The sequence below is a fragment of the Camelus bactrianus genome, chromosome 10 (assembly GCF_048773025.1).
Source record: "Camelus bactrianus isolate YW-2024 breed Bactrian camel chromosome 10, ASM4877302v1, whole genome shotgun sequence".
Classification (NCBI taxonomy): Eukaryota; Metazoa; Chordata; class Mammalia; order Artiodactyla; family Camelidae; genus Camelus; species Camelus bactrianus.
In genome coordinates, this window is record NC_133548.1 from 71,876,961 (window position 1) to 71,895,538 (window position 18,578).

Sequence of the window (18,578 nt, forward strand, 5' to 3'; positions counted from 1 at the left end):
TTTGAAAGATGTAACCATAGCTTCAAAACTGTCCAGGTATTTCAAAATATGGGTTCATTTCCCACTGCTGCTAGTTCTGTGAAATTGAACAATTTGCTGAACATTTCTAAGCTTAAGTTTTCCGTCTGTACAGTGGGAAATGCCTACCTTAGAATGGCAGTGTGAGAAGTATATAAAAGGGCACAATTAAAGAACTTAGCATTGTACCTGACACAGAGGAAGCACTAAATAAGTGAGAACTAGCATTATTTTTCACTACAACATTTTACTGCCCCCACTCTCAGTCCTTTACTCTTATTACAAAGAATTTAATCTTAATAACAAGAAGCCAAGGGGCATATTTTATTTATTTTTGTACCGTTAGTTCCTGGCAAGCTGTCTGGCACACAGTGGGTGTTTAAGAAATGTTTGAGTAAATAATAAAAATGCAGCTCTTAATGAAGCAAATTGTTTATTATATAATGTAGATGGGATTTTGCAAATTGGATGATAATCCTATCTAGGGAAACTTCCGTACACAAGCTAATATGGTAATATATATATATTTGAGGGCTAAAATTCATGTGTTCAAATAGTTCAGACCCTTTAGAATGTATCAGCCTTAGTACCAAATGTGAGCCTTAGCGATGCTCCTTCTGAAAACCTCTCAACTTTGTTAACTAACAGCCGTTTCATTTAGAATGTTACGCATTACCCAAATGTCATTCTTGCTTTTTTTATACATATGCTTCCATATTTTAATTAGCTATTGCCAGAAGAAACTAGAGGAAATGAATGGATTGGTTCTTTTTAACTACTGGCATTCCATGGTATATCTTAGAAATTAACAATGTTTTGCAACAACTCACCAAGTTTCAAAATCACTTTTATAATTTGCAAAACACATTATGCTTGGAGAATGTATTCTATAAGCTAACAAATCATTTTTATCCACCTAAGGTGACAATTAGCTGCCTTTATATTGTAGGTGGAGAATCTTTCTTTACTCAGGTCCAGTGTTAGAATACTCATCAAGTTCAATACACTGAGAGATTTCTGGGTCACTTGGCCATGTCTCCCTAAGGCAGGATTTAAGGAAATAATACAAGGACCACTTCTGCACAATTGCCCACAATGGAGTTATTTAGGGCATTTCTATGAGAAAATCATGTATCATGTAATTTACAGTTTTATGAAGTTTTTAGAAGTAGTTTTTACGTTTACAAAATACTCAAAAGCAAAATCAAAGTTAGCATAGAAACTGCCATGTTATGCAAAGTAAATGACCTTCTAATCAAGAGTTTTAAGAGCAATTTCAACTTTCCCAATTACACTTTTGCTGGGAGAAAAGAGAAGATTCATTTCAAAATTACTAAATGAATGTCACAGTAAATTTTATAAAATATAAACATGACTTCAGTGGCGTTGTGGTCAAAAGTGGTCACTCCTTGTCTGCCAATGAATAAAAAATCTGAAGTGTGACCAGGAGTTCTGTATGTATTGCCTGTTCCCAGGGCTTTTAGTTGATGGCTTTAGGTTTTATTTATAAAATCAAGTGTTTTTTTGCTAACATGTCTCTTCAGTTTCATGGACTTTAAATGTTTTGAATTAGGAGTGTGCATGCATGTGTGTGCGCGTGCGTGTGTGTGAACCGAAAACCATTTAGTTACTATTAGCCGCCAATAATCGTTTTCATTTTATAAGGATTTTCACAATAATTCTTCATCATATTTTGTCTAACTTGCTTCCGAAACTAAATGGGACTATCATTTGAAGTGTGTGATTGTCACAATTAGCTTTCATTCGGGACGTATTTTATAATAGAATAAAAACTCATGGGACATAACTTCATTAAAGCCAAAATATGGACAATTTTAGGAAAGCCAATTTAATGCATATTAGTATATAAAATTTTTTAAACAACTAATTCATTTCTTCTTTGAACATGTTAACGCCTGCTCTGAAAAAGGCATCTTGCTAAATGCTAGAGAGCCAAGAAAAATTATCTAGTTCTTTTCCTAAAGGAAGTCTCAGTTGAGTGTGGCTAAACAAGATGCAGACTATGGAGACCTGTAACCTTGAATGAGTCTTTTATTACATTAAGCAGACTTCTAAATGGTCTTCAGCTTCATAAGATATTTTGGAAATAGTCATTTCATTGCTAAAGGTGATAATTTATGATTCTCTAGCCAATTATTAAGGTATATTTTTCTTATTACAGTCACAATGGTAGGTATATCATAATCACTCAATAGAAAAGTATTTTAAAGATTTCACTTTTAGTATCCACTGTAAGGCAAATTAATATACTTCTAAGCATATTTATATATTCATCTGTTTTATTCTTGATTTCTTGGCACACAAAATCAGTGCATATGCTACTACTAGACATATGTTTTGTTAAATTCTGAAACTGATGGTTGCATAAAGATTTTTGAATGTTTTATCATTTCTCCTTTACAGTTCTACTTCTCTCATTATAGGAATCCCCATATGTTATGTACAAGAAAAATCACGAAATGTTTGAAGGAAATGACAAGTACGAAGGATACTGTGTAGATTTGGCATCTGAAATTGCAAAACATATTGGTATCAAGTATAAAATTGCCATTGTCCCTGATGGAAAATATGGAGCAAGGGATGCAGACACAAAAATCTGGAATGGGATGGTAGGAGAACTTGTTTATGGGGTAAGCAAATCAATCTATTGAAGAATTTACTTACATAAACTGGAAACGTTTTTTTTTTTTCACTTGGGCACATATCAGTTTTTAACTGTCTATTGCTATTTTGCAAATTTGCAGTTATATTTAAAGAAGTATATGCGACGTTCAAATGTCTCTCTATTTCATTAATAAGGTGATTCCCAAACAATGAGAGAAACTAACACTTGATAACTACCAGAAGATAAACATTCAGAATATGATGTTCTATTTAAAAAAAAAAACACTAACTTCTGTATCTGTAATGATTATTCCCTTAAGCCTTATTCTGTCTGCTATGCCATAGACATGCTGTTTTGAAAACTACAAAACAACTCCACTAGTAATCTGTTACTTGATAATTATAAGGAGCAAATTTCCTTCAGCAGCACAAAGTTGGACCTGTTTTAGCTAGTTATTTATATCCCTGTTGGTTGTATTTACAGCTAAATATCTTGTAAGTAATTGGTGAAGTGATCACTAAACTACTTCAGCATCTGTTATAGTATTCACATGGGGGATTCTTATAACTCTGCTGAATACAGTAAATTTAAATTGTATACAATGTCATCCTTTTTTTCCTACATAGCAAAACACAAAAGCTAGAATTTACTCCATAGGGGGCCTCACATGAAATCACGTCATGCCCTTCGCTTTGAGTTCACCAGATACTGAGTGTACATATTCATAGCCAAGGGCAAATTCAATGTAGGCATTCCTGCCTGATTCAGAGCAAGACGGGTCTCTTCAGCCACAACTGCAAAGTGTCAAAGTCAAGCCAGCAGTTAATCAAATGCTAGCGAAGGTATGATATTTCCAAAGTCTAGAAACTAAACCTAGAGCTCACAGTAAGCTCCATTCATCAAGTAACCAACAAAAGTCCCATCACTTGAAATGTATTCCCATATGAAAATTTCCTATTTCACAAATTTCACCTTCAAAGCACACTCTTGATTAATTCTCACAAGATCCCTTTGAAATAAAGGATTACACAAAAGTCATCCATCCCCGGAAAAGAATAAAGGTAGAATGATTTAGAACGTAACTAAAAGTCTTGACAGGGCTCACTTCCCGAGCCAGAACTGTAACTCCGTAGTTCCATGATTCCGCGTCCTGCTTTTCAGACCGCGAAGCAGTGAACGTTCACCGCACTATTCAGTACAGTAGCTCGAACGTCAGCCACGAGGGGAACCTGTTTGGCATTAAAGAGCGATCAGTTTTATATTCATTTGCAAGAACTACTGACTAGTTAGGTGCCCTAAATAAGAACAACAAACTTTGCAGTTTTAAAAAATCATAAATTATTTTACTGCAAGGCTCATCAACTGATATTGAGAAAAAGGGTCCCTAAAGCTTGTGTTCCTTGGTACCATGTTAAACTTTTGATACAATAAGCAGGATCTTAAATGTGAACATTAACTTAGTTGTTAGAACTACAGTAATTCATTTTCTTCAGAAAGTACATTGAGTATTTCGTCCTGAAAACTCATACTTGGCTTAACCAATGAATTATGGACAAGTTACCTTCTAGGTTAACTAACTAACTAACTAACTAACCCAAGTTACCTTCTAGGTTCTCTGGAGTCCTTACCCATTTGGCAGCCCAGGCTCAGCCGTTTGCAAGGGCTCTGACCAAACTTTACTGGGATAATAATTGTTTAAGCAATCAAAACAAATGATATGAAGAGAGTTGCATAATTAAACAACAAAAAAGTTGTATCAGTGGTCCACACGTCACAGGCACAGAAAGTCTCAAAGTCAGGCAGTGCTCAGAGAGACACGAGAAAACACATAATCTGCAAGGATTTAAATACCCTGATCTCTGCCACTTGAGTTGTCCACTTTTTTCCCCGAAAGGAATTGTTCCCCTGCTCATGCACTTTCTGCAGAAATTTGGTACTTTCTGTTCTGGTGTCTGCAAAGTCTTTACTTGCTTCTCAACTATTTTCCTTTCTCACTGCTAACACACACACAAATCCCCAGCTTGCAGGGCCCTAATTAAAACTCCATCTATTTTTCTTCTACCCAACAAAGCCAACAAAATGATTAACTTTGAATCCATTTATTTTTTTTTAACTTAATTCTTTGCTAACTTTGTCACTGTCATTGTTAGGAATAGATTATCTGTGAAACAGTCACATACGATCTGAGCATACCAACAGGTGGTGACCCCGAAGCCCAAAACCTCCTTTACACTCTCGGGTCCTATCTTCTTGTCACAGCCACACACTGTGGCAAGTTTAATATGTGATCTTCCGTGGCACACTGCTCCAGGGTCTTCTCCTCGGCCCTGCTGTGCATATGTGTATGTATTTTAATCCAAGCAAGGTCATTCAAGGTCACAGGTCTCAAAGCAAGTTCCATGGCCTACCAACACCAGAATTACTTGTGGTCTGTGTTAAAATGCTGGTTCATGAGACGCGCTCCAGAGGTCCTCAAGAATCCAAATATTATCAAGCTCTTCTAGGAGATATTTCACACAATTTGGGGAATCACTGAGAGATAATGGAACAAGGCATACGCAACATCTTTGATGTTAGCCGAGAAAACTCAGATGTAATCTTCTGTTCACTGATCTCTTTCAAATCACAAATTTCAGAACTTCAAACGTGCCCTCACTGAACATTGCTGTCACCACCGTCACCTAATGTTGGCTTCTGTTGCATCTAGTTTTACTGGGCACCCCTTTACTTCTCTTCATGTTTCTCTATTTTTAAGGCTTTTACTCTATTTAGTGGTAATTTGTAGTATTAAAAAATTTCAGAAGATACCACACAGAACAATGTAGGATGTGAAAGGTGGTATTTCAAATCAGTGAAAGAACGCATTATTCATTTATTCCTATTGGGAAAGCAGGACAACTGCTTGGAAAATTAACAATTGTGTAACATATTATCATGTGATATGCTAGATAAATTATTGAGAGGTTATAGGTACTAGGATAAAAATATATGACTGAGATTGATTACATGATATGAAAAGGAATTTTCTAAGCATGAAACTAAAGGTTGAAAACACAAAAAGATAATTTTATATGACTACAGCAAAATGTTAAAGCATGTATATTGCAGTAAAGTACCATGAACTAAGTTTTGTAAACAAAATGATGACTAGGGAGAATATTTAAAATATATATGGAAAATAATGTTTTTAATATATTCAAAAACACTTACAAATTAGCAAGTAAAAAGTGAATACCCATATGGAAAATAGGGGCAGATCATGACATATGATACATAAAAGGAGGAAATTTCAGTGGTTATTTGTTTTACAAAAAAAAAAAATCAAATCAATACAGTGAGATTTAATTTGCCATATGGCGAATTGGTGAAGAGAAATGAGAATAAAGGTACATACAGGATATCCAAGGTTCCAAGCTGAAGGTGCTGTCACACCGTGCTGGTAGCAATAGAAATTTGCATGACCTTTCTGGAGAAAAGTTGGACAAAACGTGTAATGAGCATGAAAAAGATTGTTACTATTTAGACCAGCAATCCCCTTCTAGAAATTTATTTTAAATAATAGAGATATATGTCTTCAAAGATGTTCCTATCATCCATGTTATAAATTGTGTAAAACTGGAAACAATACAAATCTCCCCCAAAATAATAAATTGAGTAAATTTTGACCCTTAACATGATAAAATATTTGCAGTCATTAACACTTATTTTTAATACATGGAAATAAAATTAACTCATCATATTTTCTTAAGAAAAGGAATTATAAAATACAGTGCTCTGTAGTATCCCATTTTAAAATAAGTAAAATAATATTTGTAAAACAATGTCTAGGAGGGCATATGTAAAGAAAAGTAAGAGTAGGTGAAGGAAATGGAGATAACTTTTCCTAATTTTCTGGTTCTGTTTTTATATACTAATTTTTCTATAGCTACTTCATATATCACCGTATAATAAAAATCATGCAGTTAATAATAACAATGAAGGAAACAGTAGCCTCTCAGCAATAATTCTGGCTTTTATATATGTGGGTGTTTATGAAGTGAACTAAGTTTATTCCCACTTGAAGGCACATGCAGTTAATTCTCAGTGGGTAACTTGTCGGCCAGAGTACATTGCCCATGCTAACCCTCTAGATGCCTTTGTATCAAGCTGGTGGCCATCATCTCAAATTAGGGACCTGAGGACACACAGAGGGAATGTAAGAATGGCAGCCACTCTGTAAGAACATATGTCTGTGTTTCCGATTCCATTCTAATGCCAAATATTTTCCTTTCAAAATAATCAGAAAACCTTTTTTTCATTTGTAGATTATGTAACCGTTTACAGTTTTTTCACCATATTTCATTTCATTTGATTTTAGAGGTGGCATGATTTAATGGAAGAAGCACGAGCTCAAATCACAGAGCTGCCATGATGTGTAAAACTCATTTGAGTCTCAATTTTGTCATCTATAAAACAATGATAAACATAAGATTGTTTATCTGTTTATAAGAATTAAGTGAGCCACCATTTAAAATATTTTAATCAGACACATAATTCCTCAGGAAATGCTCACAGTATTTTATTAAGATTGGTTTATGAGATAATCAAAATAGTGCAATGAGGTAAACAAGAAAGAAGATAATTCATTTTAGAGATTTTGGAAATGGGCTCAGAAAAGTTGCTCAAAATCACAGAATGAAAATGGAAGCTGGTGTCTTATTAATAATAATACATGAGAAATGAATTTACTGTTTTCCAAAACCATTTTTAGAAACTGAAAGTAGAAAATCAAAGTATGTGAATAGGTGCCAATTTCCAGATTTTTGTGTGTGCGCTGAGTTGAAAAATGTTGTCAAACAGTGGGGTTTCTTCTATCTCACAAATATAAACTTTATGATAGGTTTTCTCATCACTGGAAAGGAGTGAAAAAGAAGAATGTTTGAAATTTTCAATTCATAATATCAAGGAATGAATAACAAATCAGTGGCAACATTCTAAATGAAACAGAAAAGACTGCAACATAGCAGCAATTCTGGCCAAGAAATTTACAAATTCAGCCACATGGAAAACCTATCAAATATCCGCCTTTGCACCATCCCAGACCCTTAAAGACTAATGTCGTTATTTAAGCTCAAGTTATTTTGGCTTGTGTCTACTCTTTCTCTTCTTTTTTTCTAATTTCTAGCACCAATAAAAATATTTTGTGCAAAGTGATATATAGTATCTTATGAAAACAAATCCACTGTTCATCTTTGTATTTGTCACTGGCGTTATTAATTGTTGGCATTCCAAAAAAATAAATGTAGAATATGTAACTACTTAGCTTTGAGTGGATCAGTCCAGTACTAATTGCTTCATAAAATCTATTAACCTATGTGTTTTCACGTGTCTTTTCTCTTATAGAAAGCAGAGATTGCTATTGCCCCTCTGACAATCACTTTGGTCCGAGAAGAGGTCATTGACTTCTCCAAGCCCTTCATGAGTTTGGGCATATCTATTATGATCAAAAAGCCTCAGAAATCTAAACCAGGAGTGTTTTCCTTCTTGGATCCTCTGGCCTATGAGATTTGGATGTGCATAGTCTTTGCCTACATTGGTGTCAGCGTGGTCTTGTTTCTAGTTAGTAGGTTTAGTCCATATGAGTGGCACACGGAAGAGCCAGAAGATGGAAAGGAAGGACCCAGTGACCAGCCTCCCAATGAGTTTGGCATCTTCAACAGCCTCTGGTTTTCCCTGGGTGCTTTTATGCAACAAGGATGTGACATTTCACCCAGGTTAGTTTCAAATCTCTTAAGTTCTTTGCCAATTCCCCAGTAAATTTAAACATTGTGCAGAAAGTCTCTCTCTATGTTTTTTTCCTGGAGGCAGAGAATTGCTTGAAGCACAGAAAAACCTTGCAATCTCCAAATTAATCAAAAATATATTCATAGCCAATTTTTCCAAATTAGCACAAAGTGAGGCTACATCATAAAAACGAATTTCCCAATGGAAAAGTAACATATGGAACCCATCAAAAATCTCAAAAAACACTTTTTATTAATATTCTCTTCAGTGATTTGATGGACAGAAGCTAAATCCAAATCGTTAAGAGTAGGAATTTATTTTCATGTCTCCTTTTCAAAATCAAATGTTGTTCATTTTTGAAAATTAATTTTGAACTTGATTTACATCCCATGTAGCTTAAGAGAGAGATTTCTGCGATGGAGTTAACTAAAACCAATGAGTCAATATAGTGGGTACCAGGTACACATTGTTCTATCCAGCAATGCATAAACAGCTAAGCATTAACCAAGAAGTCAGCAATATAAATACGATACTGGTTTTCATTATCCTTGGAGTCACGGCTCACTTCTGATGCCATCAAGACACGTTTCAGTTATGTTTGCCAGAAATGCAGCCAATCTCGGGCTGCATGAAAAATACCAAATTTCTCTCAGAAAAGGTAGCTGAAGGCAGGAGAAGCTAAGAATTGAATTTAAATAGTGATTTATATTAGTATTGCAAATAAATGTATTTTATAAAGAAACATAACTTTTTCTCAAAAAGAGTCATTTTAGCTACAATGCGGTTTGCCTTCCTTAAGACCCAAGAATACTATCAGTGTGTTTAAATCCCAGTAACACAGGAATTTGAATCAATAACTCTCAATTAATGAAATGAAAAGAAATCAAAGCAAATCAAGCAGTGGTTTTATGGCTTTTAAAACCAGGATTAAGCAAATGCTAAGTTAAAAACAACAGATGCCACTTATAATGGTTAAGAAGGGAGCATTTTAAGCCTAGAAAGGCTGTGGAATATAGGAAAATTTTCCTCACTTGAGAAACAAGGTTTCTTATGGGAAATTTAAATAGTTTGTCTTATCAATTGAGATCAATTATGAATATGCTATGAATTTTGTATTCATTCCATTCTCACTTTTCCTCTCCTCACCCACATATCCTTAGTAGCCAGAGAAAGGGTGAAGAGAGAACATTTTTTTGAACTCTAGCATCAGTTTTTAGTGTTCTCACACTGCCCATTGACAAGTCACATGCTTTGGTCTTACATGGGCAATAGCAGAGAGAATATTTTCATACCAGTATCTAAAGATGCTTAAGACATAGCTCATCTTCCACTCAGATAAGAAATAAAATATCAAACAAACAAAAATGTTCAACTATAGTTACTTTGAGACCAATCCTGAATCATCGTCTGTGCCAGCCCCACTTGGGCATATGTCCCAACCATCCTGGCGTGGCTCTGATTGAAGGTAAAAAGAAGTTTTCTCAGAAAAGCATCTACCAGCTTGTAGCCAATTTGAGAGCTCACCCATTGTTAAGATGTATTGCGATTTTATACACCATCAAGAGAGAAACAGTGCTGCCAATTAAACTATGGTACTGTGTTTTATCTCATTAAACATGAGCTGCATCTTAATTTCAGAGGTGCAAAATGTAAGAGGGGACTCAATGAATTTAAGTAAGTATTCCTTTTCTGGACCTGAAGGAAAGGCTTTAAGTTCCACGTTTCTGCCAATTAAACAATGAAAAGGAAAACGTTTCTTTATTTCCAGCGGCATTTGTACATTCCATATAGCATGAAAGTTATCAAGTGTTACAGAAATATTAGAATAATTCTTGAGTAGACTGTCAGAAAATAAAAATGATATTTGCAATTATTTTTGAACATACATGGTGAATTGATGTTTTTTCTTTCCTTTCTCTATGCCGATTATAGAAAGGAAAATGTGCATTATCTTATCCGTGTTTAGATCCCTTTCAGGTCGAATTGTTGGAGGTGTTTGGTGGTTCTTTACGCTCATCATTATATCATCTTATACTGCTAACCTCGCTGCTTTCCTGACGGTTGAGAGAATGGTCTCGCCCATAGAAAGTGCGGAAGACCTGGCCAAACAAACAGAAATTGCCTATGGAACATTGGATTCAGGGTCAACAAAAGAATTCTTCAGAGTAAGTTGAGGGGAAACTAACAATGAAATAGTCATAACTTTGAAATTCAGGCAATTTACAATTTACCAATAAGAGTATGATGGGCTCTGGCTGTAGCAGGTTTTGCAAACACAATGGTAACTGCTATGTTTAATGCTTAATGTTTATGTTTAATGTATAATTAAATCCAAGTAGGATTTAATTATAATCCTACTTGGATTTTATAATCACTTTAATTTGCAAAAGCTAATTGATTTATTCACGTTGCAAGAGGAGCCCTCCCTAAGGAAAAGTAACAACAAAAAGGTAAATACAGCAACTTTATAACATAATTATCCCAAAGAGCCCATTGTTGAGAATGCTGTGAAGATACATCATCTTGCAAGATTGGATTTATTTTATACTTTGGGACTTAGAGCATAAAAATGAAAGCAAAGCTTTTTTTTTTTCCTTTTTTTAAAGAATACATTTAACTTGCGGCATTTGAATCCCCAAAAACTTAAGGTTTATTATTCTATAATCTATTCTGTAACAATAGATTTCAAGGCAATATGTTTGCTTTCTCACAAGATAATGGGAGCAAAAAGTATTAAGTTCTAGCACCTTTGTAAGACTTTATATTTCATCTGTGCTGATTTCTCTGCTTTTGCAGATAAAATTGTTCAAACTGATATAATTGAGTTTCACATATGGGTATGATTCCTTTGACTTGCCAGGTATTTGGGGGGTTTTGGACCAATGTAAGGATGGAGTTTTGATCAGTGAATCTCTTTTACTTTGGTTTTACTGAAGTCCAAAGATACACACTTTGTAAAACTCACTCAGCTTGGAAATTAAAAACAACAAAATGTGCTACTCCATAAACCAGCCTTAACTTTCATGCAACTGAGTTTCAGTAAGATATTTCTCTTTTTTAAAAAAGATTCAATTATGGTATTCTTATATACTGCAGATGTTTATGTAACACTAAATCTGGAACAGATAACTCAAAAATTCTGTCAAATCCATCACTGGGCATTGTCTAAAAACACACAAAAAAAAACAAAAAACAACAATAAAAAAACAGGACAGAAAGCGCAAGTAGAAGGTGATTCTCTCCTGTTGTGAGGAGTACATGTGGCAGGCAGAGCTGTCAGCCCTTGAGAACTGGCACCTCACGTGTCCCTTTTGCAGCAAGCAGGGCTTTGTGTCTGGCCTTTCCTTGGGGTCAGCATGGGGCACCCTTTGCAGGCATGGCCCAGGCCTCCTCTGGCTCTTCCCCAAGTGTGGCGGTGGGCCCGGGTGCCTCCCTCCCCACCATGGACAGCTATGCATCGCCTTTCCAGGCTTTCCTTGCCAGAGGCTCTCCTGCACCCACAAATGTGACTCGTAGACATTTTCTTTAAATAAAATCGTCTTTATCAACAATTGGGAGAATTGCTAATAGATATAAAATTTGTAAATTAATTATAAAGTATTTGTAGATTTTTCTAAAACAAAATAATACTCATGACACCAGATTTTATTAACAGTATTCAATGGAGAAACTTATTTAGGCAATTTTTTTAACTTACTGCATACATTCCAGTCTCTAAAGCTTAATAATAGCAGTGTACTGCTTTAATACATTTTAGCATAATTTCAGTACCTTGCTGGACATCTGTAAGTTTCCATCCAAAGGACAGCTGGTAAAATGTAGTGATTTTTGCCTAAAAACAGTTATGTATATGCATCCAAATAGAATACAAATTTGTGCTCTCACTTCCATTTTACTGAAAAATGATGACTGATCTTCATGGAAGTAAAACAAATATTTGCAGGTTCATCGCTCTGCCTTGAGTGAAAAAGGGAGAAAGTAATGTCATATTGATTCCTTGAAAACGTTTCAAAAATAGCTCACTGTAAAGTTCGGTGGCATCAAGTACATTGAACATGTTATTTCTAATCTTTATAGAGTTTTTAAAAATTGCTCAAGCTCTAAAAACTAGTAGATAAGAGAATATATTGATAAGAAATACAGAAATTTCCCTCACATTAAGGGAAGCTGCTTCTTCAATTTAGAGAGCTTTCCACATGAGCTGTGCCATCACCATGCCGTTTCCTTTCTCTCCCACTCAATTTGTTTTAAAATTGAAAGGTTTTTGTAAGTACAGGTATTTATTGTTACGGAATAATTTGAACCCTAATAGGACAAGAAAAACATTTTCCCCAGAAACACACTTCCAAGAATGCATACATTCAGGATCTCTGATAAAAATCTCATTCATTTCCTACCCTGTGTTCTCCCTTCCCTCCCATACGTGATGACCTGGTTTAAATAAACCATTTGTCTCATGGGTTGAGGAAACAGAATGTGAAGGGTATTTTTGCCCTTGCCAGAAATGTTTTCTCATCAGAACCCAATAATGGCACATCTGCCAACTTCCCTAAACTGCTTCAGGCGGTTACCTATACTCAGCACTTCAAAAAATGCTGCAATTCTTCTGCAAAAAGAATTAGGCCATGGAGGGAAATTACATCTAAATTCAACTGTTGTCCATTATAGAACTTGAAATGTTTCATGTTCTATGCACCTTGTTAAGCATAAACACAGAGGTATTTAAAGGAAGGGTATAGCTCAGTGGTAGAGCTGCATCCTTAGCATGCATGACGTCCTGGGCTCAATCCCCATTACATCTGTTACAAAATAAATAAATAAAAATATTAAACCTAATTTCTTCCTCCCCCCAAAAAAGGAAGTTTGTACTTGTCACTTAAAGACAGGCCTTTGTATTGATAGTTTTACATTATTACACACGTGATTTGAACACACTGATTTTCATTTCAGTGCGGATTTTAGCCCGTGCCTGTTTCGGTCATCAGTGAAATCATGAAGGCATGAGTGAGGTGGATTACTATCTCAGGACTTGCACTGTTATCAAATAGTGCATTGATGAGCTCTTACTGCATCAGTCTTGCTGCGTAAGCTACTGAAAGCAGGAAGTAATTCACTTCATAACGATGTAAATATCAACTAGAAGGCATGACATTTTTACATATTTTCTACTCAAAGCAGAAATGGCAGAGTACTTAATTTTGAGAAATTAAAAGGACAGCATATTTTTAAAACTCCAAGATTTATTTTCAGTCATAAAACCGTGCTTTAAACAAGATAGTTCCCCATGCATTGAGTTTCACAGTGAAGATGAAACAAGTAAATCTGAAATTAATTTTATAATTTTAAAAAATAATGACGTATTATCTTTGCTTATTACCTTGAGCTTGTGCACTCCTCAAACCTGATCTTTAAGCACATGTCACAGTTGAGGGTGTTAAAAGTCCCGTTGTCACTGTGTTTATGGGCTTGCTGGGCCTGCAGAAATGTCCTCATGTTACCCTGACTTCACCAAACTTATGAAGATTATCTTGCCCTCATTGCTTAGCAAGCATCCTCTTACAGTCAGAGATAAGGCACTGGGACATTATTTCCAGTCCTTTACCTTTTGAATTTCCCCCACCCTACCCCCTTCGCCATATGGGTGTGACTTTATGTAAGCCATACCCCTTTAAATCAGAATCAGAATCTCTAAACATTAACGAAGTGACACATCGTGTAAATGTTTTTTTCCAGAGTTGCTTTCACCATTCCTCAATTTTCCACTGGGAGTCTGTATTCTATAATTTCTATTATATTTACGACCTGCTAAGTTAAGCATAACAACACTATGGATTTCTCTTTCTTCTGGATTTTAAAGGAATTCATTTAACTTCTTTTGCACTTAAAGAATATGTAATTCAATATATTTAAACAAATGCAGTAGTAATTTCCCTCACATTAATATTATGCAAATAGACTTCTATAAAAATGTCAGTGGCTTAAGGATATTTTATTCCTTTAAAAAGGAATCATTTGTCTTAATATTATGTTGTATTCTATATAGTTAAATTAGCTTCATAATTACTAGGCCCTAAAAATACTCTTTTTCCATTTTGTTGTGTTAGTTTTCTTTAGCTGTTTCCTGTTCCTTTAATAAGATACAGAATAGTAACTGGAAAATTGCCAAATAACTAGCATGATTCTCATATTCTTTGAATTTTTCAAAAATACTTCAATCAAAATGCACTCAGATTTTATTTCTTCTGTTTGGAGTGTAGTCTACATAGTGAAGCAAATAATACATATAGGACTCTGTACCTTTTTGCGTGAAACTCTCAAGTCATCGATATATTTTAAAAAGTGATTCTATACCTAAAAGATGGTGTTTACCAACACTTCTCTAAATTGAAATCATCAGAATAAATGTTTAAGGACAGTTAGTATCGAGTGATCCAGAGAGTTTATAATTTTCAGAGATTGAAACTCATGGTAAAGTGGAAGCATTCATTCTCTGGAGGAGAACTTCATTATTAGAGATGGAATGACTGAGGCTGGGCGATATGGTGCCCCGAGGGGATGTCACGGTTTCAGGTTCTGAATCTAGCTACTCTTCTGTCCTGGAACCACATGGAATCTCTGCAATTGAATTAGAGTTGGCATACAATTTCCTAACATGGGGACTTGTATAGCCAGAAGTAAACTGTCATTACTTGAACACACATACACAGACATATCAGAATCTCTATTTCATGAGATATTTTTAAGTGTTAATAACGTAAAAACAATTCATATGACATTACCGGGTGTCTATTTCCCTTCTGATATTTATCACCATTTAAATATACATAACATAAAATATCTGGGCCTTTTTTTTTTTTGATGTTCAAGTATGCAATCATACTAAATTTCCATCTTACAAAGCCAAAATTTTGAAGACCACTTTTATCAGCTTCTTTGTCCACCTGAGTACTTTGCTTTTGCCCAAAGACACATATTCTTAAGTTTGCTATTCAGATACTTTGTTGATCATTGAAGATCGGCTTCTTGTTGGAGTCTGTCTTCTGGTCAGTAAAGCAAGGGCAGCATAAATAGATACACGTGCTACGCAGGATCTGGCCTCATGTATGGATTAAAGTTTGAGTGAAGTCTCCATCACTTTTTATTTGGATTCTGATGCAAAATTGCCACACCACGCTATTGAACAAAAGCAGTTGCACCAGATAAAAGCCTACATGCATGACTGTATTACCAAACACCAAACAGGATTCAGGCTTTTCTATTTTATTAAATATATCCTTTGGGGCATTTGAGTTCATTTGGATATATTTTCATGTGAAAAACATGTGGATGAAAAAAATCTAATATGACTACAGATACCTGCAAAAGGAATCAGCTAAATTAAGCAGGGGAAGTAATACAGATAGAGCCCAGATAGACAAAAAGTGAATTTCTTGGCTGAAGTCAGGAGATTAGAAAAACGAACTGTCCAAAATATAAATTAGGAAAACCGGAATCAATTGTCTTTAAAGTTTAATATATGTTATATATATATATATATATATGTATATGGAGATTTTGTTAGAAAAATTCTAAAAGTGTTTTGGTGGACCTAGAGTTTGATTCTTGCTTAATGGATACTTGGTTTGTAAACCACGACAGATTTCTCCTTCCCCTTTGGTGACCAACTACCAACTTGGTAGGGACTGCAAGTTTTCTGCATATCTTTTTTAGAATGGTTTTTGTTAAAACTTTGAGGCGTGAAAAAATATGAAAATAAAACAATATAACAGGTCTCCTTATTTGCTATAATTCAATACCACTCTCTTTATGGCAGTTCACATTTTATAATAATAATATATTCTTCTTTAAGCAGTAGAGCAGGGAAGTTAGTATGACAAAAGGTACCAGCTTTTTCACGTTCCACTTTTAAATGTCTTTGATTTCAGGGATTTTCTTAAACAGTTGTAAGAGGCAGCTTTCTCATTGAAAAAGAAGAATGTTTCTATGTGAGACTGGAATTAGAGGGTAATGTAAAAAGGTTCTTGAGCCTTCTCAGTTCAGCCAATATTAACATCTTGTTCCCTTCTTTCCTGTATTTAATTTTGTTTTAATTTCCTGCAGAGATCAAAAATAGCAGTGTACGAAAAGATGTGGACCTACATGCGATCAGCAGAACCGTCAGTGTTCACTAGGACTACGGCTGAGGGAGTGGCCCGCGTCCGGAAGTCCAAGGGCAAGTTCGCCTTCCTGCTGGAGTCCACCATGAACGAGTACATTGAGCAGCGGAAGCCCTGCGACACCATGAAAGTGGGAGGAAACCTGGATTCCAAGGGCTACGGAGTAGCCACCCCCAAGGGCTCCTCATTAAGGTGGGTGGAATAATATAACAATAGAGCGCGTGTTGTTATAGTATTCCACCCTCCCTGATGTCCCCGAGAGAACTGTTTTGTTTTGTGTGTGAACATGGTATGTTTGTTTGTTTTTCTTTTTCTCCATTTCATAGTTTTTTTTGTTTGTTTTTTTTGTGGTTTTTTTTTTTTTTTGGTCAACAATCAGGTAATTTTTTTTTTAATTTTTAGGATACTTAATTATAATTGACCTATATCTTTTAAGGCCATATAAAAACCAAACTGGTTGAACACTAGCTGCTTCCGGTAGGCCTAAAACATGGGTAGCATACGCTTCTATATCTCATCAACTTTTTTTGGCCACTAAAATGCACACTCTCATTTTGTCAGTAATAAGTCTACATTTTATCTTTTTTTTTTTTTTTCAGAAAATTATGCCTACCTGCTAGTTTCTGAGTAAGAAAAATGATCAATTTCTTCCAAACGCTTTTTTTTTCCATTTCAATGTTTCATTTATTACGGAATCATTAACTTTTAGATAATCCTGATGTATTGATGCTAACTTTGTAAATCACATCTATTTATAAACGCAATCCTGATCAGAGGGGACACTGGGCTCTGATTTTATGGGGCTTACTCAAGTCACACTCTCACTGGTTGCAAAGGGAGTGTGGTGTAAGTAAGATCTGTAAAACCAGACCCAGTAAGAAAAGAATCCAAAATCGTTCACACGTAGGCTCCTAAAAATGTGACGCATGAGCAAACCATCACCCATGTGGTTAACAGTCCACATGTGTTCAAAGTGAGACTTTAATTCTCAAGGAAATGTTGGTAAAATCTGCCCTTTGCACAAACTTGTTCCTGGACATAGAGAATTCACATATTTATGTCCAGGAGGCAGAGTTTCCTATTTTCCTTAAGTAATAAAGACTACTGTTGAAAAGCTGGGGTCCAAAGCGACAACTGACAAATTACTCTGGTCTCAGTGCTGCTTAGGAGAGATTCACACAAAACGCAGATTCAAGAAGAAATCAGCATCTTTGCTAAAGGACTTAACCAAGAACCTGGTCTTGGAAAAATGATGTTTCTGGTAAGCCTCTGACAAAACGAAGGTAATGAGAACTGTCCTATTGCCTAATAAGAGTGAAGACAATATAAAAAGTGTATGATTGTTTTCAGAAAGGGAAGTGCAGTGTCCTTGGAGTGTGCGTGTCGGGTCGGGGAAGAGCTGAGGCAGTTGTAAGGAGCAAATCCAGCGCTGAACAGGTTGCGTTAAACCGGTGTTTTGTGTTTACAGACAACACTCTAATACTTAGAGAGGGGTTCATGGTTCAAAGGGGACAGTTTTTAAAGAAGACAGAAAATTAGCCAGTAAGGACAAAAATTGGGGTATGGATGTTGGCAATTCTGATGTCAGGTTTATCTGAACACACTTCCCATATGAGACTGCAGAAATGTGCACGGAGAAAGCCAAACAGATAAATTATCCAGGATAAAATTCTGCCCGAAAAGATTTCAGCCATTCGGAAACTTAAAGTGGCATCAGGGTATTTGGTCTTTAAAGGTCTTTATATTTTATAATGATGCAATATGAGAAATATGTGATTTCAATGAGGCCATGTGGCAAAGAAATAGTAGCTGTAAGAAATGATAGTTATAAGAGCACCTTAGTGTAAATAATTTAAAAGAAATAGGAGGGGAGAAAGCAATGGTTGATTTGTAGATCAGTGTTCAGACCATTGATTACATTCACAGGATGCAGCATTTGCTCTTAATTAATTCTCTGTGGAGGTAGCTTGCCTTGTCCTCTGTCTTGTGTCTACTGATAAAGTCAAGTTCCAGGG

General features: G+C 35.4%; 1 protein-coding gene across 3 annotated transcripts in view; it reads left to right on the top strand.

Moving 5' to 3' along the window:
* The window catches only part of GRIA4 (glutamate ionotropic receptor AMPA type subunit 4), a 432,709-nt gene that overhangs the window by 363,604 nt on the left and 50,527 nt on the right, over positions 1-18,578 (top strand). For all 3 annotated transcript variants that reach the window (XM_074372962.1, XM_074372964.1, XM_074372963.1), the window contains 4 exons: positions 2,463-2,669; positions 8,027-8,397; positions 10,374-10,572; positions 16,508-16,755. In XM_074372962.1, coding sequence (XP_074229063.1) covers positions 2,463-2,669; positions 8,027-8,397; positions 10,374-10,572; positions 16,508-16,755 — 1,025 coding nt within the window. The remainder of the gene's footprint in view (positions 1-2,462; positions 2,670-8,026; positions 8,398-10,373; positions 10,573-16,507; positions 16,756-18,578) is intronic.